Consider the following 25000-nt stretch of genomic DNA (forward strand, 5'->3'; position numbering starts at 1 on the left):
GAAAGCTTTAAGACGTTCGGGATCATGATGTCTGGGGTCCAACCTCTCATCAACATCCTCATCATCGTCATCCTCGTCCTCCTTATTCCCGCTGCTACTAGTTTCATCGTGGGCACTCCCCGTACCTTCGCCAGGCGGACTGGATTCTCGATCGCGATCAGAACGCGAAGGCGTCGTCGATGAAGTTGGTGGTGGTGTCTTTTTCAGGCCCATAGCATAAGACGCCCATAGAGACGCCATATCCTCACTGCCAACGCCAGCCATGGTACCCAAGCTTGGCACCGTACCTGTCGGTATGTCCACCAACTCTGTCGAACCATTCCGTGCGTCTGCAAAAATCAACGACGTTTCTTCGTTGAACGTGTCACGTTCGGAAGGAAGATCGTTATACGCTTCGTCGTCCTCCTTTCGCAAGAATTGAAGGAAGATTCGAACGTTTCACCAATGCTAAGACTAACTTTCTAAGCTGTTCGAAGCGGAAGAAAATCGTTTTTCCTTCTCACGTTCGACATCGAAGGCATTAGTTAATAACACATTACATTAACATCTGATACATGTGATTAAGAAAAATGATCGGGAATGTGAAGATTTTTTTAAATTTGTAATTCGATTATAGTTATCAGTCATATATCGTTGTCCTCTAAAAATCGTCTTATCTAAATTCAAATAATGACGAACGTGAATCGACTCGATGAGGAGAACGGTCTCAAAGACGATGACCTGTTCCCGAAAGCTATAATGAGCTCAAGAGGATCTCTTTTCTACGTGGAATAAAGCGACGATTGAAAAAGAGGAGGAGGTGAAGGAGAAGAAGGAAAGGAGATGGTGGAGAAGGAGGAGCAACGGAGACCTCTATCACCGCTCGATTCGAGCGAAGAGAGAACGTACGCGGTAAAGATGCTTTCACGAGGTCGTCTTCGAGGACAAGTACGGAATCGTGGTCGGACGAGAGAGGCTCCACGGATTCGCGTACTCGATTCTCGCGGGTAGGGAGTGCCCGCGGGCAAACCATGAAGGAGCTACCTGCCTCTTTCGTAGACTTTAACCGGCTCCCAGGGCTGTGGCTTCGAATAGAAAAGGTGATCTTCCGATGTGATTTTCCGTAATATTTTTTTATATCAATTTATATAAGACTTATGCAATTCCATAAGTATCTTATGTAAATTAAATATTCTCAATAAAGAATAATAAACGCGCAGAAATGTAATCACAATTCGAGATTCTAGAAAATATTTCCACGATCAAATAGATATTCTCGTACGTGTTATTGAATGATCAATTTATACGAATGAATGAGTTAAATTATAAAAACAGCTCTTTGTAATAGAGCATTCAGATTCGTATGCAGATTCTTCAGTGAATGGATTTATAGATGGGATGAACGTTGAACTCGTAAACATTGACAAGCCGTTCCTTTACAGATAAATGATTTTTGATATCCCACCACGAGTCCTAGGTTAGGCTTGTATCTTTCTAGGAAGATTCCGGTAGAACCAGTAACCAAGGTCCGTGCGAAGCGAACTGGCCAGAAGGAAACTGGACTCCAAGCCGCTCCAGGAGGTGTATAGCATGGTACAGGGTTTCTTTCTCTTGTTTGAGCGGCCCTGGAGATTCTTTACAGTCTTATACACAAGCAATATACACGTGTAGGAAGGCAAGAGGACTGGTAGATGGACTCTCGGGGTTCCTGGCCTCGGATATACAAGCTGAAGAAGCAACCAACAGAGGAGGAGGAAGAAGATCCAGAAGAAGAAAGAAGAAAAGAAGAAGAAAGAAAGAAAGAAAGAAAGAAAGAAAGAAAGAAAGAGAAAGAAAGAAAGAGAAGAGGGAAGAACAGGGTACAACGTACGTAGGAGAAGGCTGCCTAGGTCGACCAGCTAGGCTGACCGGCTAGAAAGCCGGTTACCAATCCCAATCCCACTGGTGGCAGCCCCGTTCCTGAACTCGCCTCTTGGCCGCCTTCGGGCTGCCGGCTTGAACCTGAAATCAGTCGATGGACTGCGCCCCACCCAACGAGTCGCTACTCAAACCCACACGGGTACTTCCTTCACCTTCTTTTCTACTACTACTACTTCTTTTTCTTCTTCTACTACTACTATACTAATAGTAGTACTACTACTACTATACTAATAGTAGTACTACTACTATACTAATAGTAGTAGTAGTACTTCTTCTACTACTACTACTGCTACTACTACTAGTAGTCTACTATCACTGCTACTTCTTCTTCTTCTATTTTTACTCCTTCTTCTTCTACTTCTGCTTCTTATACTTTTGCTTCTTCTACTTCGTCCACTTCTACTTCTACTTTTGTTACTTTTCTTCTTTACCTTCTTTCAACCTCTTCACTGAAGAGAACTGAATAGCTCCATCTTCCAAGCCGAGAAGAAATGCGATAAGTTTTTTACTAGATTTTTCGAGTCATACTGAAATTTGCACGTGCACCAATCTTTTTCTCTTATACTTCCTTTTTTCAACTTGCAATCAGGAACTCTCATGAAAATGCCCTTTTTCTCCTTTCCCTTTCTTTCCTTTCCCTTTTTTCTCTTCTTTTCTTTTCTTTCACATTAACACCTTAGAAACATCTTTCGTTGATAATCTGTCAGAATTTTCGTAAAAATTGAGAAAGGAAGAAAAAGAAGTATAGTACGAGCTAAACCATATGTCCACACGCAACCCCGTCTTTTCTACCAACACAGAGAAAGAAAGAAAGAAAGAAAGAAAGAAAGAAAGAAAGATCACCAATTCCAATTTTCTACTTTATCTCACGATCTTCGTGCAAACGTCCATCTCCATTTGCGAGAGTAGATTTTCTGCGTGTTGAGAAGAACGAAAGACCGTCGTCGACGTTGTCGTCGGTAGCGTGAAAGTACCTTTATACCGTCCCTATGTCGAGGAAGAAAAGGAGGAGAAGGAAAGCAAGCGAGAAGAAGGACGAGAAGGCGCCCGGTCCATAAAGAGGAGATGACGTAAAATATGAAGGAGAAGAAGTGAACTACGAAGCACCAGAAGAAGACGAAGACGAAGACGAAGAAGAAGAAGAAGGCGAAGACGAAGAAGAAGAAGAAGAAGAAGGCGAAGACGAAGACGAAGAAGTCTTGCGCGAGAAAACGTACGACGGTCGAACGATGGTCATCTTGAAAAGAGGAGAGTCGCATAGACGATAGAGCAAGGTAAGGAGGAAGAAGAGGATGAGATGGAATAGGGTGGGGTGGGGTAAGGCAGGGTGAGGTGGGTTGAGGTGGGATGAGATGAGGTGAGGTGAGGTGGGATAAGGTGGGATGAGGTGGGATAGGATGAGGTGAGGTAAGGTGAGGTGAGGTGCGGTGAGTTGTGACGCGGTGAGGTGAGGTGAGGTGAGATGAGGTGGGTTATAGTGGGGTGAGGTGGGGAGAGGAGATGAGGTAAGGGGTAAGCCATCTGCTGCGGCGTCTTACGGGCCGATGCCTGCTTGGATCATTACGCAATAACCACGTCTGAGATATAGAAGGCCCGCTTCGAAACCAGTTTCGAATAGCCGCCAGGGAAGATACATGAAAGAGGCGTGCGGCGTAGAGAGGTGAGGGATATGAGTGCGTGTGTACGAGAAAAGGGAAAGAGAGAGACAGAGAGAGAGAGAGAGAGAGAGAAAGAGAGAGAGAAAGAAAGAGAGAGAAGAAGATTGTGAATTATCCTTCCGCAACCTCACCTAACTGAACTGCAGACGAATCGCGGTACCACGATGTACCAAACGGTGTCTCGTGAATAGGAAGAATCAAGTTTGTCCAACATTCTTTTACTCTTTATCCTTTTTGTATCATTAAATCAAAATAATGAGAGAGAGAGAGAGAGAGAGAGAGAGAGAGAGAAGTAGAGAAGAAAAGAGAATATCTGGATTGGAAATTGTGAAGTTCTTAAATTTTTAGGATTATCGATATTTTTTTTTTTCTTTTTGATTCGTCGCAATGTCTCTCGAACGATTTCGATTATAAAACCGATAACAAACAGAATAAATCAGATCTAGTGATTTCTTTCGTAGAAATCTTGGGGACCATGCTAAAATCAATTACTATTCTTTTTTTTTCTCTCTCTCTGTCTCAACAAGGAAACAAGGCGAACCATCACTCACGGCAAGCTCGATGACAAAACTTAGCGAGGCAAAGAGCTGGTACACCTTGGCCCCAGCAAACTACTCGTGAGAGCTGTTCGCTGCGAGGACGGCAAACTCGAACGATCGAAACCGAAACGCGCAAAAGTTGTGTTTATAAAAGCGTTTAACAAATTTGATTTACTTTTCCTCCTTTTTTTCTTTTTGTTTTCGTTTCTTCTCTCTTCTTTTATTTTGTTTTTTTTTTTTTTTTTTTATTCAAACAATGACCGATAATCTTTGACATAGTTTGTCTTAATAATAAAATAATAATTGGGATATCTAGGGGTCTTTCTCTATCCTACGATGAACAAAGAAAAGCGAACGATAATATACTACTATTATTACTACTACTACTATTACTACTACTACTACTATTACTACTACTACTACTATTACTACTACTACTATTACTACTAACGTTGTTCCCCGTAATTTCCAATAAATTGCAATATTCTAACTGACGCGAGCAATCGTTTGATGATTAACGATATATACCAAATACCTGGAATACTCAATTACGTAATGTAGCGCTATTGATCTGTAGATCCTTAGTTAATCACGAATAGAGTGTTAAAATCCGATTCTTGATACGTAACCGATAGAAATAGTTGGCATATTCGAAGTTAATCGATCGATTATCGAAATAGTTCGACTTTGAGAAAAATCATTTGATATAATAAAAGAGGATAAAAGAAAAAGAGAGAGAGAGAGAGAGAAAATAAGAGGAAATTCAAGGCAGTAAGAAGAGAGTAAATCTTCTTAGAGAATGGTGCGTCTCGCAAGGATCATGAGAGGAGAGAGGAAAGGTCAAGAAGAAGGCAAGAAAGAGAATGTGAAATAAAGATAGAGCTAATGATCGTAGATAAAAGTTCCTGCTGCGTGTATAAGATAGGATGAGATAAAAAGATAGACAAAGAAAGAGAGAGAGAGAGAGAGAGAGAGAGAGAGAGGGAGAGAGAGAGAGAGAAAGAGAGAATGATTGGGTGAAATAAGGTGTTACCTGTAAGAGTGGAGTTGTTAATGGTGTTGTTTGCCGTGGAAATAGTCGATTGGCTGGTGACAGGTGTGCCAACTGTGGTGGCCGTGGTTGTCGAAGAGTTATTTGGCGAGAGGGCCGCGTTCGCAGCCTGCGCCTGTACCTGTGCCTGTGCCTGAGCCTGAGCCTGAGCCTGCTGTTGAAGATTATAATTCCACGCTAGCAGCATCAGCTTCAGCTTATCCGCGTCTTTCATGAGCGCGCCTGCCGGAAATTAAAATGTTTGATACCAATTTGCTTTAATTTATTATGACAATTATCAATTATATTCGATCTTACGGTATCGAAGTTTTTCATATATATATGAAATAAATAAATATATATATATATATAAATACATATATATATTTATTCGTAAGCCGGAGAGTGAGAGAAAATTATCTTCTTTGTTCATCGTCTTTTTCTTTGGAATTTTATTTTATTCTTTATTTTTTTCTTTCTTTCCTTTTCCATTTTCGCATTTCCTCGTCAAAAGGGATTTCGTCGAATGGAAATTTTACAGACGAAAACGTGACTAAGATATTAAAAGTCATCAAATGATATCGCTAGATCCGATAAATTCTCTCGATCGATAATACATCAAATCGATAATAAATATTTTTAACATTTTAACTGCTTCTTTCTCGTAAAGAAAAAAAAAAAAAAGAAAAACAAAGAAAACTAACAAAAGAGAATACATACCGTAAAAATTAAAGAACGAAAACAAAAATAAAGAAAGAAATAATAAAATAAAAAGATAAACAAAATAAACAAAAAAACAACGAACTTAACTTTTTATGACGTTCGCGATCTTCCATCTTTCCCATGTGTAAAAGCGTTTGATTTGGCTATTACGAAATTGATCGCAGTGACAGCGAGAAACGAATTAACTTTGGAATACTTCATTGGATGTATTTAACAATGCAACAGGTCTAATGGCAAAGATTAGTGTATCGCGCATTAGTTTAATCGTAGGTGACAGAAAACGAATAAAACGGAACAGATAGAAATAGACAAAAACGCAGATAGATAGATAGATAGATAGATAGATAAATAGATAGATAGGTAGATAGATAGATAAATAGAGAGATAGAGATAGACAGAGAGAGAGAGAGAGAGAGAGAAAGAGAAAAAGAAAAAGCCCGAGAGAGCAATAATTGTAAACAAATAAAAGAGAGAGAGAGAGAGAGAGAGAGAGAGGCAGAAAATTATGCGGATAAATCGAACAAATCGATCGTCATTTTAACGATGATTTCGCGGCCTTCGCGGTTCGTACTTAACGATTAATTTCGCTAAAACACCGAGTCATAATTTATCCCTACCCCTTTCCCAAACGTCATCACTGCGATCGATCTCGAACGTCGTTACGTTATTGATTACCCGTGTCCGTAGGATTCGACGTTGCGATTAACAACGTTCTACCGATTGAAAACCCATCCATCTATATGTTATATGTATGAGAAAACGGGTGAGAGAGGGAGAGAGAGAGAGAGAGAGAGAGAGAGACAGAGAAAGAGAGAAAGAGGGGAAAAAGAGAAAGAGAGAAAGAGGGGAAAAAGAGAAAGAGAGATAGAGAAAAAGAAAAAGAGACAGAGGGGAGAAAGCCAATGGAGTGGCTTTCGTTGAGCTTTTCATCAATGGGAATTCTAGCGCATGGATTTTCTCTTTTTACTGGTTAACAGCTTAGTACGTCATAGGTACTCGTTAATATGAAACATTTATTGATATTTATACGTTAACCAAGTCTTGTATATATGTATATATATATTTTTTTTAATTATATCTTTGAAGGAAATCAATGATTTCAATGGTTCTTTATAATGATATTTTGGATATTAAAATATAATTGCAAAGACGTAATTTTGAAATTAGCAAAATGAATTAAAAACGATGCATGTTTTCGAAGTTACTTATCTATACAGATTCTCGCAGAATAGAATTAGAAAAATAATTTGCGTAAAATACGATCAATTTTAAAACAACACCACTCGAATGGAAGATGCTAAGAAAGAATTCTAAGGATATTATAGAGGAGAGAGAGAGAGAGAGAGAAAAAAAAAGAAAAAGATCGAAAATGGATTTAGAGGTGGACGGGTTATGGGAGTTGCATGACGTCTAAATCAATAATACAGAAACGCGCTCCTCTGCCACATAGTATTGGGGTCAGATTCCCAAAATGGGTACAACCTGACCCGAGAAAGACAGAGACAGAGAGAGAGAGAGAGAGAGAGAGAGAGAGAGAGAGAGAGAGAAATAGATAAAGATAGAGATAGGTAGATGGAAGGAGTTATAGAGGCAGAGATGTCTAGTTACATATATTTATGGTACTCGTAAATATATTCTCAAAAAGTCATATGATTGAAATAAAACAATATATTTGTGATATGTCATAATCGATCGAGAGATCGAAGTAAAATCATCGGTAAATTTTGAAAGATTTAAGAAATAAGTAGAGAAAGTTTCACGTTATATAAAATATAAACGATGAAATAATTTCTGCTCACTTGAATAGTGATCGTCCTCGGATATATCAGCCGGCTCTGTTGAAATGTTTTCCTGTAACAGATAGAAAATCGGCTCGTTAAAAATGAAATACATAGATTAACAATTTGATTATGTCACGTAGAGAATTTGCAATGATGTAGAACAAGTTGTACATTCCATGGTAAAACAATAGGAACGACGAATTGGTTGATACACATATATTTTGCTTCGTTCGTTATGATTCTAAGAATTCAAAGAAAGAGAGAGAGAGAGAGAGAGAGAGAGAGAATTGGGAATGGGGGGAAGGAGGATAGCAATTAATGTTATTAGATTCACACAACTCGAACGATTCGAAATGGAAATAATATTCGAATTGGTCGTTGCGAAAAAACGCGAAAATTATTTAGTCGCCGTTTTATATCAGCTTAAATATTCGTAGGTAAACACACACACAGACACACAGATACACACACACACACACACATGTATATAGATCGCATTTACTTTAAGCGGGTGGAAAACTTTTCTGTTTGCGAAAGCCCTTCTCGTAAAAGCAAGACTTTAATACAGCAGAGCCGCGAAATGGCCGTGGACTTTATTGGCCCGGATCAAGAGTCCGTCTGTCCAGCGCCGGCATGCGGCTTGCGGTTTGTCCAAACGCAATTTACTTACGACTCGGCGCTTCTGCGTGCCGAGAAAGGCTAACTCCTCGTCTCGTCGAAAGAAGACTCGAGAACGCGCCAATGAGATTTAAACCGTCGCATTTTATCCGACCGTTCTTCTTAGGCCCTTTAAATCCCCCGTATTTTATCTTATCTTTCTCGTGTGATACAAAATTTTATTATCTCGTACGAGAGAGAAACAGAGAGAGAGAGAAAGAGAGAGAGAGAGAGAGAGAGAGAGAGAGAGAGAGAGAGAATAACGGCGATCGATAATCCTCTTTGTCGTCTCGAACGATCGTCATTATAATATACTCAATTTCAATAAATTTTCTAGTAATTTCGTATTAATTAAGCGTTAACAAAATTCAAATGATATTCCTAAATCAAAAGAAAAAAGAGTCAAGATAGAAGAGGATAATGATCGGCTAACAAAGCGCGATTTAATCGATCTATAAAGCAAACAAATCGACCGATTAAACGATCCCACAGAGCATGCCGTTGGTGTCGTAAGTCTCGCGTATAAAGGAATCGACTGGAAGTCGGTGCGAGTGCAAACAACGAGGACGACGACAACGACGACAACGAAGGCAGCAACGGCAGCAGCAACAGCAGCAGCAGCAGCCTCTCCTATCTGTGTCAGGTCTCGTGTTGCAACTCCAGAAGGTCGACCGGTATACAACGTGGAGAGCACGACCAATTGATACCGAGCAGAACTTCGTGTCGAGGCCCAGAGAGATCTTTCGTACACACACGACAGAAATGAGCGCCGGTGGCCTGACTTTACGCCCGTCTCCAGATATGTTATACTACTACGTACATACGTTGTTTCTCTCTCTCTCTTTCTCTCTCTCTATCTCTATCTCTCTCTCTCTCTCTCTCTCTCTCTCTGTCTCTCTCTCTCTCTCCTTTCGTCGTCCGCAAAAAGTATGGCTGACGTAACCGAGAAATTCCGACGAGTCGCCGGACACAGAGACGAGGATGAAAAAGAGAGAGAGAGAGAGAGAGAGAGAGAGAGAGAAAGAAAGAGAGAGAAAGAGAAAGAAAGAGAGAGAGAGAGAGAAAGAGATCATTTATCGTAGAAACGTGTGTGCAGTTTTAAACCACAAAAAGGTACGGAAGACTATAACGAATATGAAGGAGAATGAATAATTATTACAAGGTAATATGAAATAGAAAAGTGAAGATAATGAAAACACCGATCAAAGACGATCGAAAAAAATATTCAAATTTCTATGGTAGTCTTTGGTCGATCTTTCGGATGTTAGATAAAAAGGGGAAAATTAAAGAAAGAAGAAAAAATCATTATCTTTATTATTTTTCACATTTTTTGTAGATAACGTTTCGTAAGATTATTCAATTATTTCTCTCAAGCGAAAGAGAGAGAGAGAGAGAGAGAGAGAAAGAGAGAGAGAAAGAAAGACAGAGATGATCGTACGGGATATCTCAGCTTTTTGACTGCATAATATCTATTACTACCGTGGTGAGTAAAAGCTAGGGACAGAGAATCTATTTAATAATCGCTGGAATTTATTGGCAACGAACGAACCAAATATCTTTCCTAGGTTGATGTTAGGCGAACATCGAAAGGAGAAGGAGTATAGTACGTTATTCAGGACGTAGCTATCTCACCTTTGAATCCAAGATAAGAAGATTAATAAATATAAATCGATTTTTTATCTCGTCGAGTGAAAAGAGAAGAGAAAAGAAAAGAAGAGAAGAGAAGAGAAGAAAAGAAAGAAAAGAACTGGAGAGAATCGATTGATCGGTAGATATCGACGACATTTTTTTCCTACTGAAGAGAAGAGATCGACTCAGCCATTTGAACCGTCCTCGAGGGAAAAGTTGGCGATGATCGATCGCCGCGCTTGGAAATGACAATTATAGCGAGTTTCCACCCGAATAGCAGCACCATCTGATCACTTCAACCTGTTGCTGAATGCTTTAAATCCGACCCCTCTTTCTCTTCCTCCTCCTCCTTCTCTTCCTACTCATCCTCCACCTTCTCGGTCTCCTTCGATCAGAATTCGGAGAGAAATCTAATTCCGTCGTTGATGTTCCTCTTGCACAGAACGATTTCAGTTACCAATAAATAATCTCTCTCTCTCTCTCTCTCTCACTCTCTCTTCCTCCCTCTATGTATTTTTCTCTTTCTGTTTATCTGTCTCTCTCTCTTTTGATATCTTTTTTCTTTCTCTCTCATTTTGTTTCATTTTCTTTTTCGTTCTACCAAGGTGGCGGCGCATTTCGCTTCGTTCTTTCGCATTCTGTCCGTCTCTCTCTCTCTCTCTCTCTCTCTCTCTCTCTCTCTCTCTCTTTCTCTCCGTTTCTCTCTCTTTCTTTCTCTCTGTCTCTCACCTACGCACGGGCCGCCCCACTTCCGGCGGATGTACCCTGATAAATGGGAATCTCACTGCACGAGGCACGGCCAGTAGTCAGACTCATATACCTACACCTACTCGGGTGCGGCCACGCTTTACTGGAGAGAAGCTTTAAGAAAACGAATATTGTTTCCCTTATGTCTTGACTTTTAAAACGAACAAGGAAAATGGAAATGACGAGAGCAAGAAGTCAACAAGGAAACAAATTATTTGCCATCGTAAACCTTCTTTTTATTTCTCTCTCTCTCTCTCTCTCTCTCTCTCTCTCTCTCTCTTTCTCTCCCCCTTTTTCACTCTTTTTCTCTCTCTTTTCTATTCTTTCATTTTTTCTTTCTGTTCGTTGAAATAAACGATTTGCAGCAGACTCGTGGAAATCTCGAGATCTCGATCGTTACTCAAGGAAGGCACAACTTCTTTTCCTTTCATATAAAAACATATATATATATATATATATATATATATATATATATATATATATTCTTTTCTATGTGCATACGAACACGAGGTCGCGTTGAAGTTGACGCGACTAAACGAGTCTACGAGACGTAACGCCCCTCCAACGACGCCACGGTTCCCTCCCGCCATCGTCGCTCTCGTCATCGTCATTCTTCTCGTCATTCTTCTCGTCATCGTCCTGGAAAAATATGCATACGAACCGTGTATCTACGTGGGAACGAACGAGTTACGTCGACTCGTTGCAGAAGAAAGGATATGGTAGGAGGAAAAAAGAGAAGGCAATAATCGCGAGAGTTCCTCTTGCTCTCATTGGCGAGCCTTGAAAACCGGGCCTATACAGTGAGAAAGATAGATAAAGAGAGAGAGAGAGAGGGAGAGAGAAGAGAGAGAGAGAGAGAGAGAGAGAGAAACATTTGGAATCGTCTTGGACCGAGAAAAGCGACATCGTTCTGTTGGAAAAAAGAAGGAAAAAAACAAGATAGAGAGAGATAGAGAGAGAAAGAGAGAGAAAGGGAGAAGCGAAGAACACGTTGGGGAGATACGGTTGGAACATTTGTTTAGTTGGCTACAATTAAGCCACTTGGCGGCAATTGTTTGTCGCTCAGCACAGAATTCCGCTCCCACCGTACGCGCGAGTAGTACGGCTCTTATAAATACGTCGCGTGTACGTATGTACGATCGCGGCTCTCTCTTTCTTTCTCTCTCTCTCTCTCTCTCTCTCTCTCTCTCCCTGTCTCTTTCTCTTTCCTTCTAGTCTCTCTTCGCTTCACCTCGTACCACCTCATCTCTCCGCCACCTCGCTCATCTCGAGCGCGCTCGCGCACACCGATCACAGCGGTCAAGAGCTAGAGCACAGTGTGCTGTTGTTGTACCAACTCGCCACCAACACAGCAATTCTAGACGATAAAGCGGAGCGAGTTGTTGGGGTTAAGGGTCAACCGGGTCCAGTAGCCGGTGTCCGACCAATCAGCGCCCGGCAACCGACCGGACACACTACGAGATCGGCCAAGACGATTGCCTTTTGTCTCTCATTTTTTCTCTTATTTCTTTCTCATTCTTTTTATTTTTATTCATTTCTTTAGGTTTCTTTTTTCTTTTCTTTTTTTTTTTTCTTTTTCCCTTTTTCTTTTTTTTTTTTTTTTGTACATATATTTCTCTCTACTCCGATATCGTCGAGATATATTTATTATCGAGATCGATTACCTTTCGATACGAGTAACGAGATATTTCTAGGTGCTAATAAAATAGATTTCCGCATATATGTTGAGAACACAATTAAGAAACGACTCCATCTTTCGAAGCGTGTACACATACATACATACATACAAATATACAAGCATCATACTATATACATATGCATGTATATATATATATATATATATATATATATATATATATATATTGCGATATTTCAAAAAGTTTCACTATATCCTCTCATTAAGAATCGAAAGGACTAAGTAGTGTATCAAAGAGCTATAGCTCCGTTAGAGTGATTGCTACGAGGGACCATGGAAATAGGCGGTTCCGTTGTTCTTCCATCTCTCCCTTTCTCTCTTCCTCTCTCCCTCTCCTTCTCTCTCCTTGTCTCTCTATCTTTCTTTCTTTTATCTTTCCTGCGGTTCTTGAATAATGGGGAAATGATTGCGGCCTACCGATCGTTCCTCCAACGTGTATTTTGACCGGAACAAAATACAAGCTTTCCATCTCCCTCATTTTATCTCTCTTCTCCTATCATTCTCGATCCCTTCCTTAACCTTTCTCTGTCTCTATCTCTCTCTCTCTCTCCCTCTTCCTTAACCTTTTCTCTCTCTCTCTCTCTCTCTCTCTTGCTCCCTCCCTTCCCTCCCCTGCCTCTCTCTCTCTCTCTCTCTCTCTTTAGACCTGTCTCACACCACAGACACGTCTCCGTCGATTCGTGCGAGCGCTTCTCAATTTCGGCTCATTTGCCTACCAAATCCGACGGCGTCCTATATACGGCCGAAGAGCCGAACGATGAATGGATCCCAAGGTCGTCGGTAATTACTCGTTCGAACTCGAGGCTCGCTTTTCCCTTCGGACAAATATTTTCTCTATGCTCCGTTGCCTCTTCCCTGCAACAGCCTGTTGCAACGACAATTCTCGCCTCTCTTTTTTTTTTCTTTTCCTTTTTTCTTCTCCTCACAGCAAAATATTCCCTTCCTCTTTCGACGTTTCAATTCCTCCTTTACCTTTGACAGTTACATGGAAATAAGATTAGACGTCAATCTTAAAAAAAAAAAATAATCTTATGTAAAATTCTCACGAAGAAAATCGTTTACAGGTGAACAGAGTCTGTTTTGAAAAATTATCTTGAAAAATTTTACAAATAGAGTCATCTTTTCGACGATGGTAAAGAATGTGATCGAAGTTGAGAAAAAAAAAGAAGAAGAAGAAGAAGAAGAAGAAGAAGTAACGAGTGACCAATAACGAAACTCTCTTATCGTGCTTTTTGTCATTCGAGGATATGCTCGCGGTAGATTCGCCAAATCATGCGTCGATCGACCTATATAGCACGATCAAAGTAGAAGGAGACAGAAGAAAAAAGAGAGTGGAAGAGAAAGAGGAAGACAGATATAGATATAGAAGGAGAGAAGCAAAAGAACCGATGACGTCATCGTGAACGTATGCGCCAAAGCGACTACGTCTTGTCCAGGTTGCGTCAAGGGGATTCGAGAAGAAGAAGAAGAAGCCGAGGAGGAGGAGGAGGAGGAGGAGAAGGAGAAGGAGGAGGAGGAGGAGGAGGAGGAGGAGGAAGAAGTTCGCATCGGAGGAGCAGTTCTTTTCTGATCTGAAAAGCCAATGCGTGGAGGAGAGTAGGAGGAGGAGGAGGAGAACGATGGGGTCAACCGAGTCGGGATAACCTCACACGTGTGCGCCCCAAAAAGAAAGAAGAAGAGAGGAAGAGGGAGAAGGAGGAGGAGGAGGAACGACGATGAAGGAGGCAACCAGTGGCGTCGCCAAGAAAGATCGACCGTGTGCGTTCTTTGCTTTTCCTCCTGAAACGTACGCATCTACATATGTCTCGTTCTCGCTTATTTACTTATTCAAGGATTATATATATTTCTTTCTCTGCCTATCTGTCTGTCTCTCTCTATCCCTGTCTGTCTGTCTGTCTCTCTCTCTCTCTCTCTCTCTCTCTCTCGCGCAGTTTGACGATGAACGGAAAAAAGATTAGAAAATTTCCGTCGAAATTTAGCGGAAATGAACTCGTCCTGGCCAACACTCTCTCTCTTTTTCTCTCTCTCTTTGTACCTATATATATCGGATTTTGCGAGGGGGCTCTGACCGGTTAACAAACTTGTTTCGGTTAGCTTCTCGTCTAGCTAGTTGAGTTATACGTGAGAACGAAAAATAGGAATAGGTAATCGTCTAGGTAGACCTTCAACCTATACGAAGTTGAAAGGATCTGTATTCTTTACATTCAATTCATGTGCAAAGCAAAGATGCATCTATATGATATTCCTTATTCTCTCTCTCTCTCTCTTTCTCTCTCTCTCTCTCTCTCTCTCTCTCTTTCTCTCTTTCTCTCTCTCTCTCTCTTTTAGTAAAACATGAAAACATCAAAAAGAGAAAGAGAGAAAAACAGAGAAAGAGAGAGAAAGAGAGAGAAAGAGAGAGAGAGAGATTTTAAACGGAATCAATTCGCAAGAATAATTAAGATGAAAACTAAATAAGGAACAAGAAAGGGCTATAGATTAATACTGGGCAAAAAGAGATAAAGAGATAAAGAGAGAGAGAGAGAGAAATAAAGAAATAAAGAAAGATGGCGAAGAAAACAAGGAGGATGGTTCACCGTGTGTTCCAACCGTTGTCGCGGTTGGCTACCTTACTTGACCCCTGCGCAACGAGGGACAATTGGGTGTAACAGTCTCCCATTCGTCTGCCCGTCCATCCGTTCTCGTCCCGCGTTCGTCCCGCAGGCCGTACGTGTCGCGACGGCACCGTGTCCGTGTTTCTCTGAATCCTCGCCCGTGTAATACATCCATTATTCTCCGAGCGTAGAGCACATGTGCGCTCCACGCTCCGGTATTATACGTTCAAAAAGCAACGAGAAAGATAGAAAGAGAAAGGTAGATAGATAGATAGATAGATAGATAGATAGATACATAGATAGATAGATAAAAAGAGAGAGAGAGAAAGAGAGAGAGAGAGAGAGAGAGAGAAACTTTTCTCGTGGAAAAAAGAGAAAGAGAACAAAACAGAGTGCGTGCATTGAGGACAGCAAACGGAGAACCTCCACGAAGGGGAGCGACAACGTATGCGCGTGCGTAAGCATTGCCCTTGTGTGTTCAAAGATGAGAGAGAGAGAGAGAGAGAGAGAGAGAGAGAGAAAGAGAGAGAGAGAGAGAGAGATGGGACTTGTTTCAGTTTCTTTCCAGGTCGAATCCTTGAAAAGCTTGATAAACAGTTCGTCCTCGAATTTGCTTCGGAATAACCCAAATTTATCTAATTTTCTATTTCAAAGAAAACATTCATAAGATAGTAAGATATCAGCACTCTTAGGTCTTAAGGTTGCTTTCTAAACGTGTTTAGAGGAAATAAGAGGCCTTTGGAGAGGCCAACTTAAAGCCTATCTCTTTTCTCAAAGACATTGAGATAGAGATAAAAAGAGAGAGAAATAGAGGGAGAAAGAAAGAGGTATAAGTTCACTGAAAGAACCGCCAGGAGAATATTATACTTAGCGATGACGCGTGTACACGCCACGACTAGGAGGAGAGCTCGATTCTCGTCGAGACTCCTCGTGCGAGAAGGAAGGAGTTAGAGAAAGGGTGAAGAGGAGAAGGAGGAGAAAGAGGAGGAGGAGGAGGTGGAAGAGGAGAAGGAAGAAATGGAAGACACGCGTACCGTCCCGACGGGGAGTGGAACAAGTGCGTTGAGCTTCGATGGGGGTACCACGTTACGAGAGGGACGGAAGAGTGCATTGGCGTCGAAGGTATAACACTCTCGAAAAGTATTATCTTTTCGTCTATAGAAAATTAATCGTGAAATTTATCTAAATATTTACGTATAAAAGTATATTGTTATCATATTTATATCAATGAAATAACATCACAATTGTATCTAATATTTGTAAAAGTAATTTTTTAATTAATGATTTCACTTAAGCATCCTAAGAGAAAGCACCTTTTTTTATCGATAAAAGAAAAAAAAAATATATATATATATATATATCTGTGTATTGGAAGGTAAGAATATAGGATAAGTCTTGTTGGAAAGAGATTTCGATGGGTCGATAATCGAATGATTTAGTAGAGGCATCCGTCCGTAGGTTGTAATAAGATCGAAGGAGCTCTTACGGCAGAGTGTAGAGAAACAGAGAAAAAAAAAGAGACAGAGAGAGAGAGAGAGAGAGAGAGAGAGAGAGAGAGAGAGAGAGAGAGAGAGAGATAGTGGGAGAGGTAAGGAAAGAAGAGACGGTTTTGGACGCTGGAAAGTCGTAGGGTCGTCGGGTAAAGAAACGAAGGGGCAGAACGAATCGGGGAACATCGTCGATCGTAAGTGGGAACGAACACACGTTTCTCTAACGGGCGCCACGTGTGGGTAATGTTTCGCTAAAGGAAGGCACAAACGAACAAGAGAAGGATAAGAAAAGAGAGGAGAAGAAATGAGAAGAGAAGAGAGGAAGAGAGAAAGAGAGGAGAAACGGATCGACCGAATGGCAAATCGGCGTATGGCGAAGACGCCGCAACGTGTCGGCGAAAAAGCAACCTCGAGACGGGAAGAAGAGGCGAGAGATATTGAAGAGGATAAAGCGAGATGGGTAGATAAGAGGAAAGGGAGAGGGGATATCTCGCGAGACTTCGTCCTTGCTGGCGCCGAACTCTTTCCGAAATCCGCCGAGACGACGACGACGACGACGACGACGACGACGACGACGACGACGACACGCAGAAAGTCGCACACACGATTGACGAATCCAACTGCATTATTCTAAATGGAACGAATGAATTAAAAGACAAAGTGGCAGAGTATGTGTTCAAAGAAACTCAACGGTATCTTTTTGTTGATAATGAATAGTGTCTTTGCTGCTATAACAATCGTCATAAATCATCGATAAGCTTCTTGCGGTTAACTTCGAGCGATCTCTACGATCGAATAATACCAGCTAGAAAAGACAATTGGCATCTTCGTTTTTATCTTTTAAAGTCAATCCGCACGTTTCGATTTATTCATAATATAATTTCGTGTCCATTTCGATTGTGCGACCGAAATGATTTTAACATTGTTTTATGTAATATAAATGTAAGTAAACATTCATACATTCCCGTTCGGTCCCCGTTCTATCACCGATCCGTCATATTTGCTCCGTATTCGATATCGTCCGAGATTGTCATCAGTAATGTTTTTTTTTAAATGACTGACAGAATTCTGATAACACGTCTTTTGTTTATAGACAAAAGAAATTTTTGATTGCTCTGCCTATTTCACCCCACCTTTTGCACTCTCGATGTCCATAGAATAGTAACTGTATAATTCGACTGATAGTATATTCAACTTATAAATATGAATATAAATGAATGAATTGTGACTGAAATGACGTAACGAAAGACTAAATTGAAATGTGTGAGTCAGAACTTTATTCGATCGAGGATTTGAACTAAAAAGGAGATTAAATTATTCTCAAAAAAATAAATAATCATTCGTTTTCAAGAGGACACGAAAAAGCATGCATCTAGTCCTGGATAGTCGTTCGATCTACTTTCAAGTAGCCAGTTTATGAACCAGAAGAAAAGCTGCCTCCTTCGTTTTATATTTCGCTAATTGCCCTCGAGGGGGTTTACTTACTCAGAGCCCAATAAAGAGCCCGTCTCTTTCTCCCTTGCAGTTTCTCCATCGCGATCTGACCATTTCCTCCATATATGTATCTTACTATACAGTAAAGAGAGAAAGCGAAAGAAGAGAGGGCAGACGAGTGAGCGAGCGAACGAATGAGAAAGAGAGAGAGAGAGAGAGAAAAGAACCGAATGGTAGGGAGAAGAGGAGCTGTTTTATTTTGGCATGCCATGAGGAGAAGAGGATCCTTTTTATTTCTCCAGCATCACTGCCAGCCTCCTCCACTCTCGCTTGCTATAAGGTATTCTATGATGGTTCGTCGGTTCCAACGGCGCCCCTGCTAAATGGAATACGACTGGTGTGTTAGGACGGGGAGAAAAGGAAAGAAAAAGAAAAAGAGAAAAAGCGAAAAAAGAGAGAGAGAGAGAGAGAGAGAGAGAGAAGAGAAGAGAAGTACGAGAAGCAGCAGCGTGAGCCGCCCGCTGCTGTGTTACTGATGATGGTAGTGGAAAAAAAGGAAAGTGGAGATGCTCTGAAGGAGTAGTAATAGTAGTACTAGTAGTAGTAGTACTAGTAGTAGTAGTAGTGGAAGAAGAAGAAGAGAAGAAGAAGAAGAAGAAGAAGAAGTAGAAGAGAAACGTCGACGGTGGGAGACGCTGTGTAACTTCGCTTTCCCCCCTTTTCTCCCGCTTCTCTGTTCCCCACCTCCACAAAACTCTTCTCCACCCTGCAACCTCTTCCCTTCATCCTCCTTTTCCTCCACCCTTCCATTCCTTCCTCCCTCCTCCTTCTTCTACAGCTTCTTCGACTACACTTCCTCTTTTCCCTCTCTTTCTGTCTCTCTTCTCTCTCTCTCTCTCTCTCTCTCTCTCTTTCTCTCCCTCTCCCTCTCTCTTTCTCTTCTCCTCGCATCGGGGATTTTTTCGAGGGCTCGGCCCGAGAGAAGCACCACGGAGGGCCGGGGCCGGGGCCGGAGAGTGGTGAGAGAGGAAACTCACAGTCGCCAGGCCGCCAAGCCGAGCAAGCTAGCTAGCTAGCGAGCGACCGACCGACCGCAGCACTCTGGGGCCGAACCCACACCTACGGGGGCCGAGGTCGATACACGCTCCTCCACTTCGCTTTACTTACTCGCCTTCGTAAAGAGACGACACGGCTTGCGAATACAGCGATAGCTACGAACCCCTTTCTTATTTTCTTTACTTTATATTCGAACGCAACATTCTTTTTGACTTTCTCTCTGTTTGATTAAATCGTTTGGGTTAACATCGATTAGATCAGAATCGAAAGAATAGAAAGGAATAAAAAAGAAAAAGAAAAAAGAAATTAAAAATTGTCCAAAAATATCAGAATTCGAGTTAATTAATTAATAGTTATTTAGAGATATAAAAACATATCATAAAGAGACGTTTTATTTAAAAATCCGAGATATACACCTATTGTTCGTACTCATTGTAAATTCGAAGCCATCGCTAGGAGCATCCGTACGGGCATACAACCCACGTCGGCTTTTATATAAGAGCAAAGGAGGAGACAGAGAGAGAGAGAGAGAAAGAGAGAGAGAAAGAGAGAGAGAAAGAGAGAGAGAAAGAGAGAGAGAAAGAGAGAGAGAAAGAGAGAGAGAGAGAGAGAGAGAAAGAAGGGACAAAGCAAGAGAGAAGCCAAGAAAGTGGCGGCGGAAGGTAGAACGGTTGTCGTCGAGCGGGTGGATAGGGGGAGGATACGTGGGAGCTGAACGGGGAAAAGGCTATGGCGGGAGGGACTAAACTGAGAGTCGAGTTGAAGATCGGAGATAAAGAGAAAGAGAAAGAGAAAGAGAAAGAGAAAGAGAAAGAGAAGAGAGAGAGAGAGAGAGAGAAAGAGACGATGGAAGTGGGAGTCAAGAACCCTACAAGGAATTAAGAGCTTATTCGTAACAGGCACCGTGATGAAGATTCTATGCCTCACAGCCACAGCTAGTAGTCGCTAAGAGCTGCTCCTCTTTCTGTCTTGCTCGCACACACTCACAGAGCGTGGATCTTTGGAACACCAATCAAGCGGCTAATAGGTTTGCCCATGCGGGCGCCAAATTGCTTTCGACGAATGCTGTCCTTTTCTATTCTTTTTTTCTCTTTTTCTTCTCTCTCCCTCTCTCTCTCTCTCTCTCTCTCTCTCTCTCTCTCTCTCTTATATTCCTTTCTCACGACGAAAGAAGTCGTTCGTCGTAGGACTTTAACGACCACCTTGTTTTACGTTTCACCTTAGTTTTTGTTTCTTTTCTTTTTTCTTTTCTTTTCTTTTCTATTCTATTCTATTCTATTCATTGATTGGAGTACGACTGGAGACAAGGCTACAATTTGAATTGGGGATTTCTCGAGGATTTCTTCGATGGTCCACCGTACTTCCTTTCATTGTTTTGATGTGCTCGAAGGTATACACATATACATACACACACACACACACATACACATACACACGTGTGTGTATATAGTGTATATTGGCGTGTATATAGAAACGGTAAGATCGCAGCGTAACGATCGGAGTAGCGGAAGCACAACGACTTGGCAGTTACGACAGAGGCTTAAACTTTTACTGGTTTAGGAACGTCAGCGTCTGGGACGTTTTTGCTCGGTGATCTGTCGACGTTCTTTTCGCCTTCTTGTTACACACTGTTACATACTTCCACTAGTCTCTCTAGTCTCTTCGTTCCGTTATCCTATCGTATTCAGGATCTCTCAATCTTTATTTACATTCCTCAATACTTCTACACTCGTCATTCCTATATTTCAATCGTATCAATAATATATTTTTTTTTTTTGTTATTCTTATACACGACCGGCTAAAACTAACATCGAAGTTACATTGACGCGTTAAATTAACTTCAAGTAGGGCTAGGAGTTAATCATTCCTTCGTATGAGCGACCTTCTTAAAACCCATTTGAACATCTGTAAGGAATTAGCACGATTAGCTCTTATACATACTTATTAACGAAGCTAAATACTCGATGAAGAAACCATATCGAGGTTCTCAAACAAACAACGTTTTCGAATTAGATTCTTCGAAACTAAAAGAACCGAAGAGAAAAGAATTTCTTTTTCTTGATAAATCAAGTACTGATCAACCCGCATCGAATGATATTTACGACGTCTCGAAACGATTTCTCGAAGCGTCGGACCTCGTTCGTAAATGAATTATTCAGAACCGTGTCTTAAATTATAATCGAATGTGTTCACGTTTCTACGACGTTACGTAGGAATTAATTAATCTCTCACGAGGTAAAGGAAAAAGTCGAGAAAAAAGGAATAAAAGAAAAAAAGGAAAAAAGCAAAAAAGAAACAAGACAAAAAGAAGAAAAAAAAAAAAGAAAAAAAAGAAGAAGAAAAAAAAAAGAAAAAAGAGACATTGAGAGACGGAATCGTTGCGCGAAAGAATAGGAGGAAGAAGAGATCAAGGATGAGAATTAGAGCGCATGCGCGCCCTCAGGACGACATCGTAGGATTCAGAGTGGGCGCCCTCAACCGACGGCGCACGATTCGTGATCACCGAAAGAGAGACGGCAGGAAAGCGCACAATTTAAATTTAAACGGCGGCGCGCGCTTCTCGTCGAAGTCGCCGTAGCGACTGACGCGCACACGTTCTCGCGCCACAGTCCGGCAAACGATAACCCACGTGACCTGTTCCCCACCGTATACACTATCTCTCTCTCTCCCTCTCTCTCCCACTCACTCTCTCTCTCTCTCTCTTTCTTACTCTTTTTATCTCTCTCTCTCTCTCTCTCTCTCTCTCTCTCTGCTCTCTTTCTCTCTCCTCTTCTACTCACTGTCTCTCTTACTCTTTTTATCACTCTCTCTATCTCTCTTTCTCTACTTCTCTCTCTACCTCTCTCTCTTTCTCTCTTATTCTCTTTATATCTCTCTTTCTCTCTCTAGCTCGTTCTAACGGGTATCTGCACGACAAGGAAGGGTTGTATATAGGAACAGTGACAAAGGCGCGAATGAACGCAAGGGTGAAAAGAGAAAGGGAAAAAGATATTACACATATACATACGTACACACATATACACAAGTATATGTTTATGAGAGGAAGAGAGAGAGAGAGAGAAACGATCGAAGACTAAAGGAAGAGAAAGAAACTGTGAAAGGTTACCGAAAGAGAGGGGAAGTGGGACACGAGAGGGTAACGGAAGGGGAAGGGAGGAGGGTGAGTACCATCCAACGGACGTACGTTCAGCAGCGAAAACTCAATGAACCGGTATCGATTAGCCTGCTCATTTTATTCCGGCGTCGCGTTCGTGTCGTGAACTCGTTAAACGCTCCGCGTGCGCCTGCCACTCCCTCCCTCTCTCCCACTCTGCCGCCGTGCTCTTCCTCTCATATATTCTTTCTCTTCCTCTCATATATTCTCGTTCTCTCTCTCTCTCTGTCTCTCGCAATGTCTCCCACCGCTAAGCCACGTTGCTCTTTCTTCTCCTCATTGTCCTTTCTTCCTTTCCCTCTTCCCATTTTTCTTTTTCTCTTTTTCTTTCTCTTTTTCTCTTTCTCTCTCTCTCTCTCTCTCTCTCTCTCTCTCTCTTTCTCTCCCTTTTTTTCTCTCTTCATTTTATTTCGTTTTACTTCGCGCAATGTTCGCAATCGCTAACGCAGTGGCGCGTCGAAACTCGTGAGGGTAGAAAACCGAGTCACGAGGGTAGTGGGTCAGGTGGGATTTTTTCTAACGGAAGGCGAGTCACGAAGATGCTCCTGCCGTTGAGAAAAGGAGCGAGTAAGATAAATAGATAGATGGATAGATAGATAGATAGAAAGGGAGAGAGAGAGAGACAGCAGAGAAAGCAGGTCGGATGAGATATTTTATGAAGTACATGACGACTTCCTCTTGACCGTTCCTCGCCCGACCGATCTTTTCACGATACAAGTCCGAAAGATCTTGCTCGACCATCTCGATCCTGAGGATATAATATATAAATGTATGTATATACATATATATATATGTATATTATCTTATATTCTAGACCAGAGATAGACGTGAGGGAAATATCCTCTCTGAGGTACTATAATATTTACGTTCTTAATTAGAGTAATAACTTAATTCGCTTTGTAAACTTAATAAAATCATTTTCTCAGAAGGATCTTAAAATGCGAAAAGAGAAAGAAAGAGAAAAGCAAAGAAAGAAAGAAAGAGAGAAGAGAGAGAGAGAGAGAGAGAGAGAGAGAGAGAGGAGAGAGTGAGAGAGTGGAAGGTTGAGTTATCGACAATTTCAATCTTTAAACTGAATCAAGTACACAGAACACGACATAAGCAGGAAATTTGCCTAATTCGCGGCTCGATTTAACGATCGCGCTCTATCGCCCGATTTGGCGGGCATCCAATGCTTCTCGACTCCCTTCTCTCTCTCTCTCTCTCTCTCTCTCTATCTCTTTCTCTCTCTCTCTCTGTATCTCTCTCTTTCTCTCTCTCTCTCTCTCTCTCTCTCACATATACTCTCTCTCTTTCTCTCTCTCTTTCAAGACGCGCACCGTAAAACGAAGCGTGAGGTCAGATGCCGGCTGCGGAGGTGGTGGAAAGAGAAAGAGCGACGAAGAGGTGGAGATGAAAGAGACGAGGAAAAAGCACTGCGTGTCGAAAGGTGCGTTGTACTCAAACAAAGTAAGATAAAATTAGATGGGCGAACGGCTGGGAGTGCTCCCTTGGGAACCCACGTGCAAAAGTCGTACGGGACACCCTCGGTCACGTCTAAAAAAAAACGAATAAAAGAAAAAAAGAAAGAAAGAAAAAGAAAAGAGAAAGAGAGAGAGAGAGAGAGAGAGAGAGATCCTAAAAACGTTTGAAATCGACTTCCCGTAAAAAAGATTCTTTGATCTATGTCGATCTCAGCTATAGATTAAAATAAATCGAGTGTGTCTATCATTTTATTGCTAATAACGTCTAAGGAACATTGTATGCACAGTTTTTCAACACATATAATGACAATATATAGAATAAGTATAACAAATGGTGATACGATCCAACCTAGTAATCTCTGACTGGCAACGGATTATTTAAGATCGCATGAAACGCATGAATAAAATAACCGGACGATCGTTCCAATGTAAATTCTCTCTGTGTTCGTCGTGTCTTAGATAGGATATACGGGAAGGGACTATTTTTCACTTTACGAAGTAGAACTTTATGGAAGTCGTTACAGATCGCGCGACCCGCCCCTTACAACAAGGCGATACTTCCGCGTCCTCGAGCCCTATAAATTATCAAGGCGATTAACCGTATATGAAGTATGTACTCCAGTACAGTAGTAGTTACAAGGGTTGCTCCCTTTCCGATATCACGTTCTAGCCCCCATCATGAAAATAGCCCCCGGCTCTTGGAGCGTGAGTATTTGAGACCATCACAACGACAACGACAACGACGATAAAGCTTTCCTCGCGATATCGCTTATTCGAATAAACAACAATTTTCATAAGAAGCAAAAAGGAGAGAGAGAGAGAGAGAGAGATTTTCCACATCGATCCTGAAGAAAAACAATGACCAACCATATACGCACGCCCCGTCAGATTATTTTTTTTTCTTCTCTTTTCTTTTCTTTTCTAAAGAAAAAAAATCAATAGAAATTAAATTTTTTCTAATGTCATGTAACTTTCACATAACTCATATTTTTTTTTCAAGTGTTGTTTCAATTTAACGTTCAAAAATTCATTATTAATTTACATTAAAACATTCAACGATTCCTAATTACAACTTATATTTATAATAACATAATTATATACAAACATAGATACATACATACATATATACATACATACACAAATGTGTGTGTGTGTGTGTATATATATATATATATACTATAAACTTCACATTATATAAATTTGGTGTTAGAAAAAAGAATTAGGAAATTAAAAGTTTATAAGAGAGGAAGGGACGATTTTAATAGACTGATATCTACGAGAAATTATTTGCTCATCGATTTCTTTCCAGGATTTTCTCTTTTTCTCTTTCTTTTTTCTTCTTTCTAAAAATACAAAAGAAATGAAATTAGATCGACGGAGCTACCTTAGTTCGTCGAAATCTAACTTCTCGTAATTTGATTCTCAATTCTAATTCGTACAAATGTTGAAT

The 25000-nt window shown here is 41.0% G+C and overlaps 1 protein-coding gene across 8 annotated transcripts in view; it reads right to left on the reverse strand.

Moving 5' to 3' along the window:
* LOC124946471 (nucleolar protein 4-like) overlaps window positions 1-25000 on the reverse strand; it is a 57309-nt gene that overhangs the window by 6147 nt on the left and 26162 nt on the right. For 7 of the 8 annotated variants that reach the window (XM_047487202.1, XM_047487200.1, XM_047487199.1 and 4 more), the window contains 3 exons: window positions 7649-7700; window positions 5130-5369; window positions 1-329 (listed from right to left, as the gene is read on the reverse strand). The exon at window positions 1-329 is cut by the window's left edge and continues 3 nt beyond it. In XM_047487202.1, the coding sequence (XP_047343158.1) occupies window positions 1-329; window positions 5130-5369; window positions 7649-7700 (621 nt within the window). The remainder of the gene's footprint in view (window positions 330-5129; window positions 5370-7648; window positions 7701-25000) is intronic. The other variant, XM_047487206.1, reaches the window with a different exon arrangement.

The sequence above is a fragment of the Vespa velutina genome, chromosome 2 (genome assembly GCF_912470025.1).
Source record: "Vespa velutina chromosome 2, iVesVel2.1, whole genome shotgun sequence".
NCBI lineage: Eukaryota > Metazoa > Arthropoda > Insecta > Hymenoptera > Vespidae > Vespa > Vespa velutina.